The sequence below is a fragment of the Tenebrio molitor genome, chromosome 8, assembly GCF_963966145.1.
Source record: "Tenebrio molitor chromosome 8, icTenMoli1.1, whole genome shotgun sequence".
Classification (NCBI taxonomy): domain Eukaryota; kingdom Metazoa; phylum Arthropoda; class Insecta; order Coleoptera; family Tenebrionidae; genus Tenebrio; species Tenebrio molitor.
Genome location: NC_091053.1, coordinates 13,356,958 through 13,383,868, shown reverse-complemented (window position 1 = coordinate 13,383,868; position 26,911 = coordinate 13,356,958). Strand labels below are relative to the sequence as shown.

The 26,911-nt window shown below is 38.1% G+C and overlaps 1 protein-coding gene and 1 long non-coding RNA gene across 2 annotated transcripts in view; one reads left to right on the top strand and one right to left on the bottom strand.

Annotated features, from left to right (window-relative positions):
• Positions 1-26,911, top strand: part of LOC138136954 (uncharacterized) — a 129,795-nt gene that overhangs the window by 45,641 nt on the left and 57,243 nt on the right. The window lies entirely within an intron of this gene.
• The window catches only part of Dora (Dorado), a 70,766-nt gene continuing 47,027 nt past the window's right edge, over positions 3,173-26,911 (bottom strand). The window contains exons 4-9 of the mRNA XM_069056252.1: positions 14,691-15,001; positions 12,400-14,606; positions 11,887-12,300; positions 10,608-11,834; positions 10,231-10,555; positions 3,173-8,883 (exon numbers count right to left, since the gene is read on the bottom strand). Coding sequence (XP_068912353.1) covers positions 8,817-8,883; positions 10,231-10,555; positions 10,608-11,834; positions 11,887-12,300; positions 12,400-14,606; positions 14,691-15,001 — 4,551 coding nt within the window. The 3' untranslated portion in view covers positions 3,173-8,816. The remainder of the gene's footprint in view (positions 8,884-10,230; positions 10,556-10,607; positions 11,835-11,886; positions 12,301-12,399; positions 14,607-14,690; positions 15,002-26,911) is intronic.

The window sequence follows — 26,911 nt, the reverse complement described above, 5'->3', positions numbered from 1 at the left end:
GGGATCACCCAGTATAGTATAATGCTTCGTCTACTTACGTTGTGCTTGTGTAACAGTAACGTCAGGAAATGTTATTTTATTGATAAGCAATAAAGTTTTGCTTTCACATCCAATCAAAAATAAAACATTTGGAAAAGGAGATTTTGAAATAAATTATTTATCATCCTGATTGATAGATTGTGAATGTTCTCGTTTTCTTCGGATCTGGTGAATTTTTTGCCAACGGATTTAACAGAAAAGAAAAGAAGACGAGATCGACGGAAATCACAAAATAGATCTCTATGTTTGCGTATATTGAGTAGGTATATTTTTAAAATTATTTCGAAAAAAGTGATTTCAGCATAAAATTTAGTTCTTATAGAAAACAAAATTTCCAATAAATATGTGCAGAATTTGGCACTTCAATTATTTAACATATTTTTAGGTACACTCTGTATATTAATTACTACTCAAAATTACAATTGCGGAATAATAAAAAATTACTACCAATCGATAAATAAGGAAGAAAGAATGGAAGTAATACAATGTGATCAAGAAGAAAACAAATCAGAGCAGGCGTTGCAAGTTATGGGTCATGTCGTAGCAGAATTCTATGCAAATAAGCGTTCAATGCATGGGCGTAGACAATTTGTGGTCTCAAACGCTACTATACATATATACCGAGCGATCATTTAAAAAATAAATCGAGTTTGCTTTGGAGCCTATGCTATAGCATGGGTTGCCATAGGTAACACGCCGACTCGATTTATTTTTTAATTGATCGCACCGTATAATAACACATACTTACGAATCTGATAATGGAAATATTTATAAAATAAACAAAAACAATATTTTACATTTGTAAGAATGGGTAATTTACCAGCTTTATTGGCAAACACGACGCCACTGGTAAGCAAATTTTTCGCTGAAATGTCAAAGAAACGTCAACGATGTGCTGTTGTTAACCTAGAAAACAACTTTTCGATTTCGGCAAAGTTGACAGACGTTTACTGTAATTGCAAGCAATAATAATTCTCTCAGAATAAGGGGTAAAATGGGTTTTACTTTACCATTGAGGATAAAGCATTAATTATTAAATATCTATTGATTTTTGGAGAGGTAGGCAACCAATAAAACGACCATGCATAGCAATTACACATATGCGTATGAAGCAATCTAAGACAAACTTTTCGATAAAAAAGAAAATGAGGTAGCACTCTTGATTTGTTTTCTTTTTTATCACTTGGTATACTGCCCCGCCCATTTCATTTTCTTAGTTACCAATCAAATAGGTTGTTAAGACGATTTGATTTACACAGTAACATTTTCTGACATTCGAATTGTCTTAATGACATTTTATTTTTTAGAACCTAAAACAATAATTGTGGACTTGACAGCAAAATTCTAACCTTAACTTTTTTACGTGGCAAATGTGATGAAAAGTTGTACAGATTGAATCTGGCTTTGATTCTGATTGGTCAATTTTAGTGGGCGGAGCAGATAAAAAGTTATAACGGCAATACTATAGTCAAATTTTTTCTTTAAACCATAGTTTGATTGGTGCAACAAATTTAAAAAAAAATAATAATAAACCGCCAGGAAGAGAAACAACAGATTTTTAAATCATGGTGGATAAAAAAAATTCGAATCAAACCTGAGGTCCAGTTTGCGAATGATAAATTAATAGTTAGAACTTTCAAAAGGTTGTTGTTAATGGAGAAACACACCGCAACCCCATTTTTTACAAAAGTAAACCCAAAAAATCAAAATTGCATTATTTAAATCTTGTAACGACGCAAAAATACAGAAAATTGTGTCATCGTTCACTTTGGCTCGAATCTCGACTTAAAATGGTTCTAAATCGTTGAAATCTTGCAGCCATATTCCGTGGAAGTTTGGAAACGTCGCGTCAAGAAACTAATAGACGCGTCAGGGAAATTTTTTTTCTTTTCTTGTCGGATTCACTTGTATTGTTTTTTTACTTTACTATATTTGCTTGCAAATCGCCATTTTGCCAAAATTCGGAGCCATGTCTTCAAACATGTTTTACGATGTTGCCATATGTATTTCCAGTAAATGTCAATTTTGGTTATTTATAATTTTTAATAACTGAAATATTTCAAAATCCAATCATACGTCACTAAAAACAAATACATACTTCGGTATTTTACAACTTCTTATAATATTTTTCCTGACAAAAATAGAGATTTATTTTGACCCCTACGGTGCTATTTCCATCTTGTAACTTGTTTCCAGAAAATCTCTTCATTCACCTCCCGTTATTATTTAGAAAAACTTATTTCAATCTAAAATGTACTCATGAAATTTTTTCCTTCTTACTTGTAACAAATGAAAACATTTATGTTTACCAGCATTTACCTACCTATAGATTTATGAAGGTACCAACTATCGTGAGATCATTTGAATTTATAATTAAGTTAGGCTATGGGCTTTTAAATTAGATTGGCAACACTGTTGACAACTTGATTTGAATTGTCAAAATGACTCTTCGCAATTCAATACAAAATATGAAACGACCAGTTAACAATTTGTATCCAAGGCGGAAGAGAACACTTTGAACATTTTCTATGATTTTCAATGAAACCCTATTATTTTCTAGTGATTCATTTCTTTTAAATTAAAACGATTGAACATGAGAATGCTAAACGTCAATAATCTAATTTAAAAGTCATACCTAGCCTACTTTAATTATAAATTTAAATGATCTCACGACACTAAGTTACAAAATTAACTGAGTTAAAAAATTTAATTTAGAGAACTGTGCAAAGTGGCACTTCTACTACGTCAACAAATTACCAATAAAACGTTAAAAAACACCTGTACAAAAACACCATAATAAATATAACTTGACAAGAAATTGTTAATTTCCGTGTCAACAATTAAATACACTTACACTAATAACGCATTTATTTCTTAATGTCATAATTACAACCGTGGAGCACCAATTCGAGTAGTCGTGTAAGATGTTTTAGGACGTCAAGTGATAATTACGCTCGGCGGGCAGATCTGAATCCCATTGAATTCTTGTGGTCCAGTTAAAGTCTACCTGAGTCGACTTTGTCAAATGTTACTGACCTGTAATGCTTCGATTAACACCAAAACCACAAACTCGATTACCATAAATTAGAATGGTCTCGCTACATTAAAGAGTCCGACAGAGATTAACAATCGGTTCAATTTAAAATTTTATTAACTCACTTGCACAGATAAAGAAACTTTACAGCAAGTTGGCCATTACAATATGGAATCAATAAATCTGTACATATAATGAAATAATATTCTTTTCTGTTAAGACACGAAATATATAACCTACGTGTAGCATACCATGTTTTATTTTATACATAAATAGTTGTGTAAAAATATGTTACGATTAATTTAAATACACTCAATATATTTCTGTCACACTTACACTAATATGATGCGGATAGATAGTATCGAAAAATGACTACAAATATATTTTCTGGTTAATCTTTTTTTTTGTCTTCTTATTCTTTTTCCTAAAATTTACATAAAACTTTGTGCTGTATATAACAAAATGCTCATGTCGTGTAAACAATGGACAGAAACATGAAGATTTCTACCATTTTAATGCCATAACAACCATCGAGTTATGAGACTGACGTATTTACAAAAATATGAAGAAGTGCGCGCGGTACGAACGGAGAGTGGGACTGCTGGATTACATGTGGGTGTTTTAGTGAGCACTTGCGAGCAAAACTTCCAAAAAAATCCAAAATTTGAAATTTCATATTTTTCAAAAAATCAAAAATATGAAAGTGTGCCGTACGTCTTGGCAAGACCGTGTTTATTCATAAATCATGCATAAAATTAACAAGTTTGATTTTTATCCAACACCCTGTATATTACTACGTGTTGTCAAATTGAATTTCTCTGTTTGCAAATAAGTGAAATTTGGAAAATTTCGAAAAAAACGAAAGTAATTTCGATTACAATTTCGGATATTTTCGATTTTCTTGGAATTGTTTGCATATTTTTTTTATTTCTGGATTATTAGATATATTTAACAGTTTAGTTAAAAACAATGTTCCATTCTTGAAAAAAAAAAGAAGTGTACAAAAGGGATGAAACATTCCTCATGATGTGAAAAAGAATTACTTTTTTTGTTCGACACTGTCAAAATTTGAGAATTTTCTCCTGTGTCTTGTGTCTTGTCAAAACGAAACGTCAAGCTAATTTTAAAGATTTTAAGCGATTTGGAGCCTTTAAGGGGTTCGTTGAACAAAAAAACGTTGTGTTCAACTCGTTCGTGTGTATTTTAAACTGGCCCTCTCATGCCAAAAAAAGCCCAATTTACACACGAACTCGTTAAATAAACTACTATTATATCAAACAGTTGTTATAATAATAACAATCATATTTACTAATGGTGATAATAATGGCGTTGGGCGGTACTAAAAGAAGATAGATTTTACTTGCACTCAATTATTCTAGTGAATTTTATCCATTAGATACTTGAAAATAACATGCCTAATGATAAATGAATCCGGCCTGAATGCCACACATCACTGGGTGTTTGGTAACATAATAATAATAGACTTGTTTGATTTTCTATTTATTTTCAAATTTCCGTTTGGGTTCTTTTGAGAATGCACAGTGTCTCATAAAATGGACAAATTCTGCTTGTCATTTTTAACATTTGTTGCAAGACTTTTGACTTCCAAAAGACAAAATTTTGAGTTGAATAAAATGTATCCTGAAGAAAACAGGTAAACCTCACCTTAAGTTGACAAGTGCACCACATTTTAGTTAGTTCACCCTGTACATTTAAATTTTAGAAATATGGCGAAATTTGAGCATATAGTATTGTTTTGAAGTTGTAAATTTAAAAGAACAGAGCATGGCTCTGAAACTATTCTCACATTTCACAATTCAACATGGTTGATTTAATCAAATTAAATTTTCAAATCCTTGCATGTGCGATTTTTTTATTTTCTGTAACATTCTGCATGTCTTTTCTAATGTAAATGCTGTTATGATATGTAATATCTAAAGGACTTAAGTGATGCTTACATAATTATTCATCTTCTTTAATTTATAAATAATAATAACAAATTAATATGTCGCCTTCTGAAAATGGCACTAATTTTAATTAGTTCACCGCGTATAAATCTTTGACATTTGTCTAATTTAAAAAAAAAGTTATGTTGATTTTTTTGATTTTGAAGTGTTAACATCCTGTATATTTTTACTATGTCGGCGATATTATGACATTCTGTTTCAATAAAATCTTGTGGTAAATATTCAGATCAACAACTGAAAACAATTACAGTTGCCGAATTAAAATTTTGGGCAGTATTTTTCTGCACTTCAACAAAATCTCTGTAAACCACCTTATACTGTCATCATGACTGACATTCAAAAATTACACTTTTCTGTCTCAGTCACGCAGTCAGTTTTTGAATTTTGAGTTAATTGCACAGAGTGTAATTGAATCATCGCTTTCATATATTTCCTACCCATTATTATGCCATAAATCACAATTTTTGAATGCAAATATGTATGTAATTAACTCAAAAAGACAAAAACATGACAAGAGTAAAAAATTAGGTAGGTTATTAACGTAAAGGTTGTTTTAGAATGTATGTTATGTCATTGAAAATACTGCCCGAAATTTTAATTCCGCAACTGTACATACTTTTAAATTAAAAAAAAAGTGTTATAAATTGTCAATTATACAGGATGTTTTTTAAATGCTAGTAAACCATAGCAACCAGACAATGCTATGAACAAAAATACAACAATAGTTATTTTTCGTGTTTGTTTGGGCAAACTCTTAAAAAACATTAATTTATTGTAAATTTTGAGGTTATCTTTGACAGGTGTCAAGTTAGGTATATAACCGGGAAAGTTTATATATTTAGTTATATACCACTTTCTCGGTTATATATCCCAGGAAACGAACACGAAATATTATTATTGTTGCTTGACAAACTCAATTACGTTTTTAATTACCTTTAATTCAGTAGCATACTGACAATTTTAACCAAAATTTAATTTATTTTTATCTCGAAAACGAAAAGACTTGTTAGATAATTTCTTTGTGAATGAGTTTTACTCATCCTCACCTATTACCAGTCCTTTTTTTTGTACTAGCATTTGAAAAACACCCTGCATAGATTAACATGGGTATTTGTTCTTCAAGTTTTAAAACTAACACATTTTGAATAGGTACAATTATTTTGACATTTTGAAAATTTCAAAAAATTCTTGGCCATAACGTCTTCAACGAAAACCACTGCATTTCCAAAACTGTTTTTCACTTCCAAATTCAAAAACTTTTCTTCTAACGGAATTCTTGAAAACATTGAATTTATTTCAACATATTTTTGATAACAAATTTGTTACTGAAGATTCTTAAGCTATTTGCACCTTCCTTTGGCTTTTCCTTCATCCAAAAGACCAATAAAATAATATAAAACAGTCACTATCGGTTCATCGAATGACCTTGAAATTAGTTAAACTCATATTTTACAGCGATTTTAATTTCTTCCTATATATCTTTTCCAGCATGCACCTCATTACAATATTTCTTTGTTCCCAGTTACACTCTGACGATCAATCCTGAAAAACATTTAAACCGACGATTTCTACATTTTTTTCCAAATCATGAATTCGAATTCGTGTCGTTTCATATTTTCTTTCGAAAATTTAAACCGTTCCAGTTTCATCCCTTTTGTGTCAACCAAACTTCACCAAAACTGAAAACCACTGTAAACGTTGTAACTTCCGGAAAATCGTGTCGCCGTCCGACATATGTACATAAGCTCTTATTTGATAAAACAGTTGACAGAACGACACTTTTCCGGTGTGAAAATCCAAAAAAAAAAAACTAACAATCACCTGTTCATTCGAAAATTTGTAGTAGTGTCGGATGAAAAACTTCCATTCATGCAATGTATAGTCAGGCACTGTTCAATAATTATTACACATTTAAACCCAAATGCTTATATCCTTAAAAACATTGATATGTGGGACGCGCTAACTCAAACAAAATCGAATCGGTCAGTTTTAAGGATATAAAACGGCATAAGTTAGTAGCGGAGACTGTTAAAATAACAAACACTTGTCAAGGTTTCTTTTTACATCAAATTTTAGTATTTTCGATTACGGCATTTGCTATTTATACATATTTTATAAATCAGCCCTTATTTCTCTCTTGTGAATAGAATTAAAGAAATATGACGTACATTGAAGTTGCTACTGCATTTTTATACAATTTTTGTCGATTACATTATTATACAACACAAACCCGAGATGTCGATTTGTAAATCATATTTCAATAAAATCAATAACACGGTTGACTCTTTACGTTACACGTATCTAGCCTACTCTAACGAAAAAAATCAATAGCGCTACACATTAGTGTAATGTATATGAAAAAACTATTCAAAATAAACTATCTTAAAAATAAAATTTTTCTTAATAAACAACTAAAAGGGGGCCGACCTGCTGGGGAGCCCCCTCCTGAGACCAAGAAGTTCTCTCTGCGCGTGTCGGGAGACTCGTCGCGCGGTTCGTCGTCTAATTTTACAAAGCCCACAACAGAAATTTTGATTATTTTACTGCAATTAGAAAAATTCCAAGGCACAGGTCATTTCTGATAATGTCTTCTAAATACGTGATCGTTGTGTTTGAGCCGCGCGACGACTCGCCCCTTGAGATCAATGTACAAAACGGGCCGCCGCTTCATCGAACAATTCATGAAATACGTCTCGACACACCCACAATTTCCAAATCGGGCTTTTTTTGTCCCTCCCTATAGATAAAATACCGCTTTATAAATTCACTAATGTACATTTTGCCTGAGTTGTTTCGCATATTTTATGCTTATACGAGAAATACAAAAATTTTGCGACTCTCAGAAATTGCAGCGCTGGACGTTCCAGAATATGTGTGACACGTCTCCATCCTCCTCCGGATCTATTCACAAGGTTCGCTCAGAAAGTGTTTCACAACCTGTTTCGCACGAAAATACAAATTACAAAACGAAGAATTAATCAATAATCGAAAACTGACAACGAGACCGAGTCAGGTCTATCTCATGAATTGTCGACTCGGAAAAACGAAAGAGAATTGAACACAAAGCAATAACTTCTCTTGTTTGATCAAGTGTGGTCGCCACCACGCAAACAACTCTACAAAAAAAAAACAACTAAAACGGAAACATTCGACTCATTCAAACAACACATTTGTAAAAACACTTACTATCTAAGCTTAACTTTAGTTAAATTTAAATATTGTTGAAAATTAATATGAAGAATGATCGATAATAAACTAGTGATTATTGAATTAAAACGATAACTACAACCTAGACTGTACTGATCAGCGTTCGTGGGTGAATACAAAAAAAAGAACAGATGAACGAAAAAAAATTGTAATGTACACGTTTCATTGAAAAATTACCTATTCAATTACGTAATTTACCTAGAAAGTTTTGATGAAGGCAGAGATGGTAAGAAACCTGAGCACTTCAGTTAGTGACAGAACACCGAGAAATTGCTTTTAATCGCGACGATCACGTCTTAAGATCAACTAATGTCCGGAGTGTTCGACGATCGAGACCACGTGTTCTGTTCGAATTGTTGTTGTTCGTTGATGTGAGAATTTTGGATAATGTCCACTGTACAAACTGCCGGGTGGTACAGTCTGTTCAGGTCCGATGGAAGCCCTGTGCTGACGATGCCTGTGGGGTAGGTGCAGTAGTGCAGCCGTTGGCTCTGGTGGTCGACATCCTCCTGGACGTCCTGGACACGGTGGAAACTAGAACTACTTTGGGGGCCTAGGTCTGACCTTTGTCATTTGCCGTTCGTCTGGAGGGCGGTATTTATCTGGGTCCACAAGTCCTTCTTGCACGATTTAGACCTAAAACAGTCGAAACTAATCACACATTCCTGACACCATTCTCGACATCTGTCAACTACCAGCGCACCCTCGTGTCCCAGTTACAAGTTAAATTTGCGCAGATTTTTCACTCTACTATCTATAACCTCTGCGGCGGAAACATTTTGCACCCGCGAGAGTACTGTACTGCTTCATCCCTTTCTGTTTTGGAAAGCTAAACTGTTACTTTAACTCCACAGCGATTAAAAATGACCGAAAATCGCAAGGGACTGAAGTGAAATAAACAAGGTGTTGCCATGGCAACACCCAACTGTCTAATCAAAGTATGTAAATGTCAAAATTAACTCATATTGTTATTGACAAATTTTTATTGATTTTGTGGATAATAATTGTTCCGTAGTTCCTTCCAAAGCCTTATCCATATTACCATTCGAAATCGTTCAATGTAAATTTAAAATGGCGAATGGCGTTCAATGAATCTTGTCGATAGATTTTCTATGGTAAATTTCACAATATTAGTTATTGGTAGTTGAAATTATTTTCCACGGTCTAAATCATAAGATTTTACTTCTTTTCTACTATTCTGATTTCAATTAACATATTTGGGAATGTCATAAATAGAATAGAGTATGTGCCACTGGATTGAAGTGTATTTTAGTCCCCCGCGTGAGTGTCCTTCACATTCGAGCTCTTTAGTCCTTCGCTGTGTAATATTACTATTAACATTTGTGTTTTAAAATTAAACTGTTAATTAAATTTTGTTTGGGATTTTAGTGTTCATGTTATCCACACGGTGATGGGGTTTTTTTGGTTACTACGTACTAGTGGGTTGGCAACAGTTATGTCAAATTCAAATGAATAATTTGGGAACACAATAACGAGATCTTCGGACAACTTTTTTACTCATTTTTTGTACTACAAAAACTTTGTCCTTTTTGCATTTGCTTTTCATTCATTGAATGAAAATAATTCGTGAAATAGTGTTTAGAATTGTCAACCGGTAAGTGTCGTTACAACAAAACCTGTCATTGATTTTCGGCGATTAAAAACCGAGTTATTACAAAAAATACTCAGGATGATATACATGATCCTGATAAAAACATTCGTTAATTAATGTCAATTGCTAACTAGAGAAAAACATTGTTCGTTTCCGTCCAAGGCAACATAACCTCAAATTTTAAAATCCCAAGTTTTTAATCGCAATTTTGTTTATCGATCTGCGAGTCGACTGTATTTTCGTGATTAGTTCAGCTGGCAAATTACTTTGATGGTACGGTGGTATTTATCGGAATCGATCGATTTACGACATCTGTCGATCAGTGGCGCCCCCACGCGTCTAATTTACAAGCAATGAAAACATGACAGTACCTCCTGATGGACTGTAACCACTCCTTGAACTGGGTGTTCCCCTCGGGGGTGATCTGGAAAGCGGCCCTCGCAGCGCAAACAATGGTGACGAAGTCCTCGTAGTCGGCCGTTGTCAGATGGTAGAGCTTCTGGTGCATGCACTGTATGTACATCTGTTGACACTTCTGCACCAGAGGAGTGAGCGCCGTCCTCAAGTGTTGCATCACCATCGCCGGATTGTTCCTCGAGAGGTAGTGAGCGGCCTCGAGGGCGACATCGTGCAGGACAAACGGACTCACTATGGAGTTGACGGCACACACGCAGAAGTGGTGGAGGTATTGGGTTCCTGCAACAGATACTCTCGCATCCTGGCTCGGTCACACTTCCAGTTTACCTACCCAGATGTTTGGATATCCTGAGCAACCACTTGACGTCCTCCCCGTAGGGCGGATTCCGCGCGTACTTCGCCTGAGGCCTGTCGTCGTGCACCCTCCTGGCCAACGTCTCCATGGCCAGCATCCCCACCCTGTACGATGTCAAAAGGTACCTGAGTTGCGCCTGATTGAACTGCTGCGGCTGTCGGTGCGGCTGCGGCCTGGGAGGCACCACTCCCGGAGGCGGGGCGTTCCCCGACAGCGAGTACAAGTGTCCTGCGGGCACCGGCGCCGACCTCATATTGGGGGCGGGCTGCGACATGCTGCAGCCTCCCGGGTAGTACCGGTGCTGCGGCATCTGGTTGGGCGGATTCGGCGCCATCGCCGTGTACGGGGGCTGTGGAGCGGGCAAAGAGTACTGCGCCGGGGGCGTGCTCGTCGTGAACGACGCCTGCTGCGGCGGCGGCATGTTCGGGTACGAAGTCGCCTGCGGCGGCGTGAACTGTTGGCTGTTTGCCGGTGGCGGCGGGTACTGGAACTGATACATCTGCATGTGGGCGGGCGGGGGTTGGTGCAGCGGGACAGTCTGAGGGTGTATAGGGCCCCCGTAACTGATCTGGTGCGGGTGGTGGGGGTGGAGGAAGTTGTAGTGGCCGACCGCATACGGAATCGTGATGCCGAGAGGCGCGAGCGTAGTAGCCGCAGGATGCTGGTACGGGGGTGGCGGAGCCGTCGTCACCACCACCGGACTGCTCGTCGTGATGACGGGCGGATTCGGAGGCGGCAGGCCTTGCGGGAGAGGCACGTCGGGGCCTGGTTCGATGAGCGCAACCAGGGCCCCGTGCCCGTCCAACAAGTGGTCGTGGGGCAGCATATCGCTCTCCAACATTTGCTCCCCGCCGGGGGTGTGGTGGATGTACAGTTCGTACCAGTACTTGGCCACTTGGAACAACACCTCCGGATAGACGCCGCCCCCCTTCGCGGCTGTCTCCACCGTGAGACACGCGTGCTCCAGCATGTCGTGGCTTTGTTCCTTGCACTGCAGAATGGCCCTCTGAATCTCGTTCGGGTTGAGGGCGTGTGCGTGAGGTAGACAAGAGAGAGCCAGTTCCGCTGCAGCCCTCACCATGTTAGGGTCGCACCCTCTGGACGCTCTGTCCGCTATGCTGGCGGCCTCCGGTGGCGTCAGGTGACCCTCCCACGTGTCGATCAAAAACGAAATGGCGGCAGCACCGATCTCCATGGCTTGACCTGGAACCGAAACCCCTTTAACACCACAAATCCTCCATGTCGGATGACTCACCAGTTATCCACGAGACGTGCGAAGAGTAGGTCCTGCTCAACCAGTTGGGACTGACGCAGTTGTGCAAACCTAGAGCGTAGAGGCCGATCTGGAAGGCGCACATGTGCAGAGCCCTGTGCGGACCGTGGTGGTTCTGGCTGGTTGACGGTTGCGTAAAGAGCGAAGTGCTGCTGGAACCGCCCGCTTTGTTCAGCACTATCTTCGCCAGCTCGAACATGAAGTGGGCGCCGGCTTCAGACGGTTGATTCGGTATCGACGGGTACGCCCTCTTGCCCTTGTACCGCGGCTCTTTGGTTCTTGTTATCTGAACAGTGGGCTGGGTTTGAACGGAGCCGCCGTTGTTCCCCAGGTTCATGCTGGCGAAGCCTTGCTCCAACTCGGCGCTGGTAGAGCTGTGGGGGCGGCTGCAACAATCTGAAAACAATCGTTACCCCTCGTGCACCAGATCCCGGTCTCGTTGAATTTTTGTGCAGACGACCAAATCCCACGTGCAAAACCTACGATGATACTTACTGATGTCGGTGGGCATCATCTCCGTCGGCGGCACGAACGGACTCAACGGCGTCATCACCTTGTCGCAGTCTTCGCGCTTCATGAAGCTGTACTGACTCTTCACCGGTGGATTGCTCGAGTAGTAGGAACTCAAGAGCGGCGACTTCAACAGCTGGTGTATCTCCCTGTCGAGGAGTCTGTCCATGATCCTGGCCACCTTCCAGCAGTCGTCCTTGTAGAATGTGAGCAACGAGATCGCGAGGTCGCCCTTCTGCCTCCTGGTGCCTTCGCACAGGAGCGGATGGTCCGCCTCCGAGACGTTCGCCTTCATCCCGAGCGCCGCCACCGCCGCCTCGAACCCTAGCGGTTCGTCGGTCGGCAGGCGCAAGTTGACTATCTTGGTCCTGTCGCGTCCCACCACGCCCGGGATCACCAGAGCGTCGAAGATGAAGCTGGCTAGCATCGTGGGCAGCATCGCCTCGCCGCGCGACTTGATCGTGCCTTCCTTCAGGTGCTCGGCTCGCTCTCTCAGTATCTGCAGCTCCTTGTGGCCGAGGGGGATGCGTTTGAGCAGATTCACGAGGTCGGACTCCTGGTTGGCCAGTTTCACTTCCAGCGGTTTGGTGCTGGCCGGAGGCCTCGCCATCTCCAATCCGAACATCCCGACTCGGAAGGCGAGGTGCGAGTGTTCCGGGTTCTCCGCCAGGACGGAGCACAGGAAGGCGCACTTGGCCAGCGTGCCCGAGGCGAGACAGCTGAGCTGGTGCGAGGCGGGGTTCACCTGTTGCTTCTTGCCTTTGCGCTTCGGTATCGGCGGGATTTCGATCATGAGGTCCGGGGGATTGGCCAGAAGCTCTTCGGCGAGCTTCACGCCCAATATACAGGCTTCTTTGCTGTGGCCGTGGGCGTGCAAGCCCTCCGCGCGCGCGAACAGCACGTCCCACGGGTCGTCACACTTCCGCACGTTCGCAAACAAGCCTTTGCCGTCGCCGTCATCGGCCTTCTCCTTCTGGTTGGGGGCGGAGGCGTCGAACGGCGGCGCCTCCTTGGGGTTGTAGAAGTAGACGTTGTACTCGTCGCCCGAGTGGGGCGATTCCGAGTTGGACGACGACGTCGACTCGTCCTTGGAGGGGCGGCGCGACACCACCACGTTCGGCTCGATCCAGCCGCCGCACTTGCCACTCTGCGACGTGGACGGCACCGATTGGGGTTTCTGCGCGTAGTTCTTGCCGTCACTGTCGCTGTTGCCCGAGATCTTGTTGCTGCTGGACGACGACGACGAGTCGCTGCCGCCCCCCTCCTGCGAGTCCGAGTCGCCGTCCCTCCGCAGGTCGTCGTCGTTCTCGCAGAAGCCCTCGCTGCTGACGCTCGACCGGTTCCCGTCGCGGTTCAACTGGGGGTGGTGGGGCGGGTACTCGGCCGGGTTCAGGCTCATCACCGAGACGAAGTCGAACCTGGTGACCCTCGAGTGATGGTGGTGGTAGTGATGGTGGTGGTGGTGCGAGTGGTGGGGGTGCTCGCAGTTGAGCACCGCCTTGCTCGAGTTCACCTGGGTGACGGTCTCGCCCCTGTTTTCCGCCCCGTGCCGGAAGCACGTGAACGGGCAGTGGTACATGGGGTTGATGTCCTGGGTGTACGTGATCCCGGGCATCGGATAGTCGTCCCAGTCGAGGTAGCACGCTTCGATCGCCGGCTTGAACCCGGTGAAGACCTCCAGGTCCATCTTCAGCGTGCTCGTCTTGTTCGAGTTGCTCTGCGACGTCGAGTTCCTGCACTTGCTCACCTTCTCCAGGATCTTCATGTGCCAGGTGGTGAATTGGCTGTGCAGCATGTCCCTCTCGTGGGGGGCGAGGCCGGGGTTCAACGCCGCCAACCTCCACAACACCACCACCTCGTCGCACAGGGACGAGCAGGCGTGCTGGGACGCGTGCGTGTTGCTGTTAACGTTGTTGTGCTTGCCACCGCCGCCGCCACCGTACCCCGAATTTCCGCTCAACAACGCCACCTTCGTGTTGAACCACCAGATCAGGATCTGTTCGCAGGCCATGCACTCTTCGGTGATGATCTCGAGGAGGGGGATGGCGTTGCGGTCGTTCCTTTTGAACATCTCGCGGACGATGCTCAGCAGGTTCCACATGCCTTCGGGTTCGCGGCCTCGCAGGGGCCTCAACAGGGAAGTCCACTCCGCTGCCGCCGGTGGCGCCACCGTGCTCAGATAGTTCACATCACTGTCAAAAAAAAAACATGCAACAGACAAACTTAGCCCGGCCCGGGGAACCTCCTCGTCGCCACACCCGACCGACCAATCTCACCTGAACACGATGGGCGCCGGGACGCAGAACTTGATCAGTATTTTCTTGATGTTGTCGTGGAGGGCCTTCTCGTCCAGATACCACGAGGTCTGGTCGTTGGCGGAGGCGCCCGCCGTCGGATCGGGGGCCCCACACACCGAATTTATTGCTGAAGGTTGCGATCCCAGCAGTTCGTCCAACAGTCTTTGAGCGGTGGGGAGGATTTGCTGGGGCAATTCGCTTATCAGATACTGTGCGAATTTCTGGAGCTGCTCTCTGTGCAGGCGCGACAGCGATTCCGAAACCGGAGCCCTGAGGGTCACCAGATGGGGCTGCGAACAAAATCGAACGAATCATGATTTTGCGCAAACACGATCGCTTTCGTCCGGACGACGAAGTTGTTTTTGTTGGTGTCGTCGCTGATCAATCACCGTCGAAAATTCAATCGTCGATTTTAATCATCGAAGCTCATTTGTTTGCACTGCTAATTTACGACTTCTTGTTTTACCAAGAGTGTAAGGGTTGCGCCAACAAACACCAGACAGATAAATTCTTCGATGTGTGACAGTTTTCATTTCTTTTCCCGGATTACGATCGGGCAGAAAAAGATTTATAAAATAATACGTTCAGATAAAAAGAAATCGTAAATCAGTTGTTTTACAACATTGTACTTTTTCCACAATATTAATAGAATATTGGTCTCACCTTGTATGATATTTTTACTTGGGTGATGATGAGACAAATTGATATAGTGTTTTTCTTTTGGTTTTCCTCTTTTGTCAATTGTATTTCACTATTTCTCAAAACTATTTCATATTTACGTCACTTTGACATTTAAAACAGATATAGGAAATACGAGTAGTTTTGAGAAATAGTGAAATACAATTGACAAAAGAGGAAAACCAAAAGAAAAATATAATAAATAAATAAATATAATAAATAAATAAATATAATAAATAAATAAAATGAAAACGATGACGTTTATCATCTGATAGAAGTATACTAGCTATAGCTATAAATACTTCAGTACGTCAATTATTATCAGCGCTTTGAAGACACATTCAGTATTATGTACTTACTTATTTACTTACTTAAATGCAAGTTGTATTCTTACGTATAATTATTCAATGAGCGGATAACGATGGCTGTTATTCGTGAGGATGATTTTATGTCACGGGCCGAAGGCGAGTGGCGTAATTCAACCGAGCGAATAATAGCCATTATCTGCAAGTAGAATACTACGACAATAAGAGAAATTGAAAAATAAATTTCATTATTAAACAAACTGAAACACACGTTTTACAATATTACTTTGTATACAATTTGCAATTGGATTAGAAAAATTCCTTTTAGTCCTATTCTATAATACTGTAATTATTATTAGAGTTTTTATTATTGGATAACAGGGTTTGTTACCCACGGCCCTTTGAATAATAATTTCAAAACTCACGGCAAATACCATAGCAACTAGTCCAATCGCACATTTTAATGCAATTACATATACCAAGTATGCAATGTAATAACTGTAAAACGTCACTTTCAGTTTGTCTAATACCTAATGAAACGTATTTATCAATTTCTCTTCATAGTCGTAGAAAAAGTAGGTATAGTATTCTACTCGTGTCACAAAATTATCCTCCTGAGTAATAGCCATCATTATCCGCTACTATTTCATAATACCGAGTGACTATAAATGATTGAAAGAAAATAGTGGATTGGCAACACTGATGCAGTTGGTAGTGCAAGTCTTGTCGTGCATTATCTGTCAGTCATTTCTATTTAGGTTAGGTTAAGTCACGAAGTACATTGTCAATTTAGATTTTTTTGACGTTTGTTTCAATTTTAAAAATTACGTGTGTCATGCCAACGATGTAGCCAACTAAAGATTTCAAATGTGTTACCAACATAACAAAATAATTTTCAATCATTTATAGTCACTCGGTACCTCTTTGTTACCTTCATACTAATTTATGAGATTTTGATTAAATTTTGCACTAGACGGGGTGGCGGTTCCGCCTGAGATAAAATCATCCGAATTTTGCGTGTTTTAGTAAACCATGAATGTTTGTTAAAATTTTGTTTAATTATGGAAAAGATATTGAAAAGAGGCAATTTTTTGAAAAGTCTTAAACAGACATGTTTGTCTCAATTTGATACAAAATACGAAAGAAATGTAGTAGTTTCGACTGGTCTTAAAGATTAGGCAATAGTATATTAAAATATAAGTTGCAGAAGGCATCTATTCAAGCACGAATTTAAAATTCCGAAACGAGCCGCGTAGCGGCGAGTTGAGGAACAAATGAGTACTTGAAGGACCTTCTGCAACGAATCTTTTATACTATTTTTTCTATTTTGCCGCTTTATACCATTTTATAAATAAAAAAATAAAAAATTTAAATGTAGGGAATTTTGCGGTGGTTGGACCATTTTTTATGTGGCATAATTTTAGCCGGCTGTGAAAAAAATTAATTTAAAATGTCAGATTTTTTTTATTTTCGCATTTGATGTTTGAAAATGAATGCTGAAGAAAGATTATCACTACCGCCGAGGCAAATTAGGCAAATTGCACAAAAGACGTTAGAAAATTTACTGCCGGAGAAGTCCAAATCCCAGAATGAAAATTAAACGTTTTGTTCGTTGTTATTTATTAATTTGCTTTGTTCTCTGCGAGATTTATTTTTTGACGTCTGTCAGTTGACACTTCACGCTACCAACATCTATACAGTAAATTTTACTAGTCTATTCTAACACGCCAACGACCTATTAAAGTACTCAAATGATGTCATTTGGGTGCTAGAATAGACTTATTCAAAACGCAAAATAGAAAAAAACTAGTTGAAAAAAAAAACTAAAATTTGGATTTTTTAATAGTAGTTTTTGTAATTTGCCTCCATTTTGATTCTCTAATAGACATATTAACGAACGCGACGTCATCATCTGGGATGTCCTTATAGCCATTATTTCACGGAACATTTTACGAACATTTTTAGGTTGGCAAAACTTGATTCGTCATGCGTGTCAGTTTAAATTACAAAATGTGCAAAGAATTATTTATCAGGATTTATCAAGCAACAAATTCGCGACCGTATTTTTGGGAATTTCACGTAGGTATTTCAGCGGGCGTACATGAAAGATTATCTTTCATATTCGTGTTTTGTGACAGAATTTGGATAAAACAAAAGGCGACTTGGAAGACTTGATCAAATTTTCACTTTTAAAATTAAGACATTACCAACCGCCACGAAAATCCCTAAATCCAGGAAAGTAAACATTTTTGTTTAAAAACGGCTTAAAAAGAGCAAATTACAAAAAATAGTATAAAAAAACTCGTTTCATAAGACCTTGAAGCACTCATTCTTTAAAATAACTCGTGGCTACGCCACTCGTTTTTTAATCTTGAATTCGTGCTTCAAGACTGGTCTTATGAAACTTGTCTTTTAATATACTATTATTTCACGAGTTTATGTGTAAATTGGGTCTTTTTTGGCACGCGTGGGCCATTTTAAAACGCGAGTGAAACGAGAAACGAGAGAAACATAAGAGAAAATTCTCAAATTCTGACAGTGTCGAACAAAAAAAGGAGTTCAAAATCAAATAATAGTAGTTTATTTAACGAGTTCGTCTGTGAATTGGGCTTTTTTTGGCATGAGTGGGCTTGTTTAAACGCGAGTGAAACGAGCGTTTTAAAGGCCCATGGGTGCCAAAAAAGGCCCAATTTACACACAAACGAATCGTTAAAATCTTTAAAATAAGCTTGATGTTTCGTTTTGACAATTCTGACAGTGTCGGAACAAAAAATGTGTTCAAACATGGTTAAAATATTGAGTTTTTTTTTAATCGTGTACGTTTTTATCCATGAGCCAGAACTGGTAGTAAAATATCTACGTTAAATAAATGAAATGCGCTAATAAATCATCTCAATATACCGGTTGACATAAAAAATGGCTTCAATTTTCAAATTGTTCGTATTTTTAATTTCACATTTGCAAGTTAATTGTTAATTAGCAGTGCGATAATACCAGGTTACTATAAAAGGTTATGGTTATTTTTTATGGGTTCGTAATACTTTTGAAATATTACTTTGGTGTACAGGTGATGTTCAAACCATGCCATTTGCGTGCACAAAAGTCGTTTGGTAAAATTTTGTGATCAATAATAAACATATCTAAAAATGGTTTTCACTGTTGAGCACAACGTACTCGTAGATATTACGATGGATTATTTTCGAAACGGTTTTATTAATGAAAACGGTTATTGGGAATATTCACGACAGCGTAAGTATAATCAGTTTCTCGTTTTGTATCCAGAGGAAGAAGTGGAATATCGTGTTTTCTCGCTGCACTGTAGAAGAGTGTTCGATGCTTGTTAAATACTGACCGTGTATCTACAGGGTGTTAGGTAAATGTCCTGCCAAACTTTAAAGAGAGCATCCGAATGCTGATCAGATACAAAAAGTCCTCAGTCGTTTTTGGCTCAGCTTAACAGTTCATTTTAAATCTGTTGACCAACTCGTTGAGAACCACTGAAAATTGTATTATTAATATCCTTGGAAATGAAACTGTTTCTTAATTGTGAATCTCAAACGATGGGGTACATTTTTTCCGCACACCATTTTGAACGAAATTAGCATCCAAATAAAAAATGGTAAGAGGAAAAATCTACCCAATTTTGCCTGATAATAAACTGTTTACATTTTGGCAGATCATTTACCTAACATCCTACAAATATAATGGACGTGCTACAGTAGCCACACCAGATGTCGAAGATGTCAAATTATTCAACGAAATCCACACATTTCCGTGCGTCCTTTATCTCTGAATTAACAACGGTGAACCTTTTTGCTTATCTCTCCAAAATTAATTTCCTTCAAATAGACCTTGTTTCGATGACTCAACAACACGAATTACTTTTTTATTGATGAAGCTTGGTTTCCCCTTTCTGGTTTTTCCATAACTCTCAAAATGATAGAATTTGGTCAGCAAATAGTCCTCGCAACGTTATTGAGGTGCCATTGCATCCAATTCAAATTGATGTTTGGGTTGCAAAGTATAGGCTCGATCTTTATTAATGAAAGTATTAACGCTCAACAATACCAGATACTCCTTGAACCATTTATAAATCGACTGGATGTTGTAAAACTAACCAACGGCCATTTCCAACAACAGCTTTTACTACTGCTCACACGGCGTGAACAACAATATTATTTAGAGGTGTGCTTCCCCGAAAGTGTTGTGGCCAAACCGATCACCCGACTTGACTCCTCTTCATTTCCTTTTGTGTCCCCATTAAAAACTCGTATTGTTTATAAATCCGATTGACTTGACAATTTGTAAGAACTGCAACCAACAAGCAATCAAAGATGCCAAAGCAAATGTGGGACCTGAACTGCTAACCGATATTTTTAATAATTTGTCAAAATATAGTTTTTTCCTTTTTCCAATTAATTCAATGAATCGGCTTTTTTACGCCCTCTTTTTTGAGCGCGCACGCCCATGTCTCTTGTCAAACACAGAATTGGCATCAGAATGACCAACATTTTTTGCATTACCAACATATGAAAAAACCTCACAACCTTTTACAGTCACTTGCTTATAATTTCGTTACGTTTTATTTTTGTCAATTTATATACATATTCCATTTACAAATTATTTTAAAAAAATTCAAAGAACAATAATTGTTTTGTAAATGGCCGCGGTGCAATTTCAGTTCTTTCATTTTTTTAAATTGCTACATACATTTTTCTAATTATTTACTAATTACGAATATAGGTACAGTATGTCAAAAAAAATTCTCGTTAACGTCGCCTTATGGCACTTATAACGCATGTTTACTATTTCTCAAAAGTATTTCATATTTACGTCACTTTGATATAGGAAATACAAGTAGTTTGGAGAAATAGTGAAATACAATTGACAAAAGAGGAAAACCAAAAAAAAAAACAGTGTAATGTGTTTAATGCAATGTGATTACATGAAGATATAATAATGAAAAATAATAAAAAGAAAACTGCCCCGGAGAACTTATACGATGACGTTTATCATCTGATAGAAGTACATATACAGAAATAGTTTTGAGAAATAGTGAAATACAATTGACAAAAGAGAAAAACCAAAAGAAAAATAGTGTATCAACCTAAATCTATACAAATTCGAATAATTTTTAATGTTTTTAGTTTTTGAAGTTGTTTAAAAATCTTCTAAAACGTTTCATTAAAATTTGCAAAACTGTAACATTCATTTCAAAATATTTTTTTTAAATATCCACCCGTTACTTTTTTCTACATTCCTACATTAAAAAATTAGCTGTTGGCGTTTTGATATTTTTAATTTTTCTTTTTATCTACGAGGCATCTGAAGAAATCGCACAAATTCTTAATTGTAATTGAAACACCCTGTACACTTTTATATTTCACTGGTTAATTTCTGAAAAACGAAAACCTAGTGAAAACACCGAACTGACATTTCAATTTCTTTAACGCACCTTTAATTTTTCTCCTACCCTCTATTTTTCAAGAACCATATCCGTATAACTAAAACACCCTATATATGCATTTAATTTTTCTGCATCGGCAAGTAGAGAAAAAACAGAACGAGAGTGACAAGTTCGAGATCCGCCAGATGTGACGATCGAACCGTCACAAACCGATTCTGCATCAATTAAAAATTGTAATCGAAAACGTCAACTCGCTCGTCTACTAAATTTGACATACGAATTTTCAAACAATTTTTAAAAAAATTGATCCTGATCGCGTTTCGCCTGATCCTACGTGCCCAAACGGCCTCGTCCTGACGACTTTTCCATTTCCACCAAGATGCAAACACCGACCGGAGCAATTAAAACTTTTCTTGGCCGTCTCTCGATTTGAAAACGGGAAATTATCAACAGAATAAACAACCATTAGGACAAACGAACGCCCCCACCTCCCGGAATGACAACGAAAAAAATACATTTGCGTCGGGAATCTCGTTAGCAACACCCTCCAAAACGGGACCACCGCTAAACGGGGGATCATAAACGGTAATTCTGTCCGATTTAATATTTAATAACGGTGTTTCCCGGTTAAAGTTCAAGTTGGAGCTCTTGACCGTTCGTTGCATATTTATTAAGTACCAGGTTTTTTTTTGTCCCGGTCGTAAACTAAACACCTTCCAGCTTGCAGACCCACGGTAAAAATTTCGCACAGTTATCCTGGCAAACACCGATAGTGATTATCACTATTACAGCTTTATCAAGATAAATTTATTTACTGCGATAGGTATATGGTCGCGGTGCTAAATTAAATAAATCTGGGAAAAACTTACCGAATTATAAATTAAACACGGCTTAATAAATTTATGTAGGGAATTTTTAATTGCTCACCGCTGGTATTTCTGGTTATTATTCTGGTTTGTTAAGCCATGCCAACAATAAAAATAGACAATTTATGCCGTTTTATGCAAAACAAAAGGTTTTTTTCGTCAGCCATTATGATAAAAGATAGAGCTTTTTGTCTAAATTCGCAATGGAATTATAATAATACTCTCATTTTTAATCTCTGCATTTTTTATTCTTAATTAAATGTGCATAATGAGGAACGAGTCTTATTAAAATGTATGGAAACATTAAACTGGTGTCTTTATTTGACAAAAAAAAATGTATGAATAATGCAACAGCTTCTAGGATAAATTTCGACAAAACGTTGACACGTTTTTTTTTTTTTGGCCGCGAAATCCTTTAACCCCCTCGAAATTGTCGTGCCTCGGCCGCAAGCGGCCTCGGTCACAATTTTTTCTCGCGGGCTTGATATACAAATAACTATTTTGTGGATGAGGCAATGAAACAATTTGTGAACAATAATTAAATGCAGGTTTTTTTAAGCCACACACTTATAAATTTGAAAAATGCGAACATTATTCATCATCGTACGGTTAGTTGGCAAATACTTTGCGGTTATGTATTTTTCACGCCATAAAAAAATTCTTCGTATGTATTTGGAAGCATAATTGTTACTGTAGAAATCAATGAATGAAAAAATCAAAACTGCTATGGAAATAACATGAGATCGAAAAAAAAATTAGAGTAGGCGCTGACCAAAAATTTCAGTTGGCAATTTGTTAAGATTTCAATTATCTGATGTCAGTCTTAAAAGTTAGGTTGGTGATTTTGAGAATGTGGAAATCTTGATTTTCATAAAGAATTTTGTGTGACCTGTCGCTTGTAAAAGAACTTCCTTAGCTATAGTCCATTCATTTTAAATCTTGGGTAAAGTTGTAAACTCAAAACGCCGTAAATTACGAAAGCGGCAAGTTTTCATTGTGTGGGTACTGTAAAGTAGTAATCCCTCTGTTCACATAAAATTGGTACCACGTCGTACTTTCACCATCTTATCGACGAGCAAAAGAAAGAGACCTTAAAGTATCCGCAAATAAAAAAAAATTAAAACACATTTTGCGATCAGTGACCAAAAAAATGTTAAGAGATTGTTGATTCTGTATTGGGAAATTTTGTATTTGAGAAATAAGATTACATACTAAATAAAGAAATAAGAGTAATTAATGAAGTATCCATTACATGTATACTTTAAAGTAAATTAATAAATAAAATAATAAGATACTTACATAAACAAATAGAAAATTAATCGTCATCTGAATCAAATTCACTAGATGATTCACCAGTATTGGCAACAAATATTACATATTGAGTAAAATTAACGAACTGAATTAACTTTACACAACAGAAGTTATTTCTTGAACGGTACAACTAAGACTGTAATTGTTTAGTGGCTTAGGGCCGGCCGGTCCTGTATTTTTAAAATTCGGGAAAACCCCTTTATTATGTACTTTCTGTCTACGCTTGGGATGTCTTATTGTTACCTGCACCCGTCGTATAGATAAGGTAAGCAGAACATATTTATAGTACCTAAAAACAGATGTTTTACCGACGAATGCAAATGTATGTTAAATAATGAGCCACCCAGAACACTCGATATTTGTCTCAAGAAAATCCGCCGATACATTTAATTATAAGAACGCAATGCCCTCAGAAATTTAATGTTTGGGATGGTATTTTTAATAATCAAATTATTGGGCGATTTTAGTAGTAAATTTAAACACAAACATATTTCGACATTTTGATAAATATGAATAAAAATGTTTCTAATAACTTGACCATTTAACAAATGTTAAATTTAATCAATTTCTTAATGAAGTAGGTACCTGAAATCACGCAAAAACTATTTTTCATGTTAAATTCCTATGGTCAGGTTTGGTAGTTGACACTCGGTATTGAACACAGTTTTAGATTCACTGAGTTTCGGACAAGTGTCAAAGCAGGCAAGTTTTATTACTAAACCCAAGATTTAAAATGAATGGACTATAGTGCTATGAAACAATGAAATTTAAAACTCCCGCACCTTTATTTAACGTCGACGGTGAGCACGGAGCACGCGCACGCCGCTTGTTTATAAATCGATCCAAGATCCAACAATCACTGATCAATCAATATTATCCAGAGAGGTTGTTGTCGGTTGTGGGGGCTCTTATTGTCAAGGGGTAATTTCCTGGACAACAGACACACGATAGAGAAAAAAAATGCAAATCTTTTTTAAGAATAAGCTGAACTGTACCAAATGATAGATTAGTTTCTTGGGTTAATCTCTGCAGTAATTCTTTGTTCACCCTCTTCAATATTTTCAGCTGATCTTTTTGTCGGTCGTCTACTGTCTTTTTTGCGCAGAACACTACCTGTTTTCAAAAACATGTTTAAGCATTTGTAGACTTTCTGGGCAAGTTGTTGGTTAAGTGCCTTGAAAGTCCGGAAACTTTTGTTGAAATTCCTCAAAAACTCGAGGTGTCGAATAGGATCAAGCCTTTCTCCATTGCTGAAGAAACACTGCTCTAAAGTGAACATATTGTAATAGCAAATTTTAATAGTCAATAATAATTAATAATGACAATAACCATTGTAATGACATTTGAATTAAATTTTTACGTGCTGCCAACTGAAGTGTATTAATCATGGCCATCTCGATTTTTTTAATTTTCGATCGCACGGTATTTAAAGACAAGAGCAGAAATGTAATACATATGTATACTGCTGATCGTCAAATTGTCAAAATAAAAAAAAATATAAAAGGTAAATATCGAGCGATGAAATTAATTTGTTATCGAGTTATCCATGAATCCGAAATCGTATAAAATATGAAATAATGGACTGACTACATACCCATTTACATTATAACACATACATACATATTTGATTTTCGTCCAAACCATAGAGACTAAAAAAGTCTTGAAAAATCTTACTGAACAAGGTTTCAGTAATTTTTAAAAGTTCCAGATTTAGAACCAACTGTTTGAAAATGATTTCAAAAAGTGCTACACATGTTTAAATTTTGATTTTTAAATCTTACATTTCGGATTCATACGAAACATCTATTGCCATCTATCAGAAACCTTGACTTGGCACTTTCACGTTTTTTTTCCAAAATTTTCCAAAAATACGTAAACATTACGATTAAAAAAACGTTAGAGGATCATTGCTTATTCCCAAGTTAACCACCATATGAATAGTTCGAAATCGGTAAAATCTATAACATGCTGTCGTTCCAAGTTTAGAGAATCACCCGGTATATACAAATACTTGTTTATTTAAAATAATTGAAAATTTCGAGTCGAATATTTAGTTTTGAATTTTTAACGTTGAGTTACGAAACATCATCCGCCTTTTTTGCTTCTATTTTTGCCTAGAATAAACAGGTCTTTGCTAAAAGTGAAACCCATAAAGATTAAATGAAAAAAAAAATGCGTCGCCTAAAAGAACAAACCGAATTAAACAATAACACAAAACGCTCGATTCCTTTCCGAATAATTCTTGCAACTCACGTCGTGTAAGCACACGCCACATCCTGTTACGAAGCTTTCCTGTCGTCTCCGCGCGTTATGTTTTCCAATCGAAAAAAAAACCTTCTCGATTTCCCTTTTTTCCGGCTTTATCTCGTTAATTTGCCAGTTAGCAAATAAAATCGGTACACGTGCCTTTCCGATTCCTCAATCAACATTACCAAATCAATTTTATCGGAACGTTACGCAACACAAACAGGTAAACAACCTTAATCACATTTTCGATAAAACAAACACGAAAAAAAAAATAAGGCGATTTGGTGTGGCAACGGATGACTTTCTGGCAGCCGACCCGTCGCATTTCGGGTCACATCGAGAGTTCAACAAAACATAAACATTCTCCTTATTTTAGGTCGGTAGACATAAAATGCAACGAAATACGCTCCACCAGCCGAACAAATCCGAAAGGGCGGGGGGAAAAAATTCGAAACACAAATTGAAAGGGGAGAATAAAATTTGAGAAAATATCCGTCGACGATAACTTCCACGTCCATATTCGAACCGCAATAAAACTCCTAAATACTTTCAATAAATGGCGGCGAGTTGATTTCAACTACAGTCACGTTTCAAAATCGTCGGCCATTATCGTCTAACGAGGCGATTTTCACAAAATGACAAAACTAGCCGATTGATTTTATCAGGGATAAATATTTTAGAAAAACATTAAGCAAATAAGCGGCGGCAACATTAGCGTTGTTCTTGCATAATTTAGTGATAATTTGGCTAAACTGTCTTCGATTCGTTAAAGACGAAAATTCTATTACCACAGAAAAAGTGTCGTCCCCCCCGATATTACATTATTCATCTTCTGTTGGTGTATTTGGTATGTTGTTATCGACGATTCCCCCGAGAAAACATCACCGAAAAGAACTCAACACTTAGATAAATGACCCAGAAATGGGGCGGAAGATAATGGCTTTAGTTTCTGCGACCGGACAGATGACAAACAAGTCGTTGGTATGTTTGTCCACCACGAATTTGATTGTTTTGACATCTCTTCTCGTTCATTCTTATATCTCATCATCAAATAAATCCGACAGAGTTACAGTTGAGCGGTGGAAAAAGAAAATCGAGTCGTAGATTACTTCGTACCATTGGAAGTTAACGACTTCGGACGAGAGCTCTTGACTTGATTTCCAAACAGTAAACTATCTTTATTTAGTTTTAAAGTAACAGGTTTTTTTCTATAAGAAAGTTAGAAGGTCTTGTTTGTACGTGATGGATACGTAACATAATCAAATTGATCTACAAATTCAATTTTCAGTGAAAAACTAAACTCGACTCGTAGATTGAATCGTACGGTTATCAAATGTCAAAACAAAAAATTAACATTGTCCGTCAGAGATTATTAAAATATTTTGA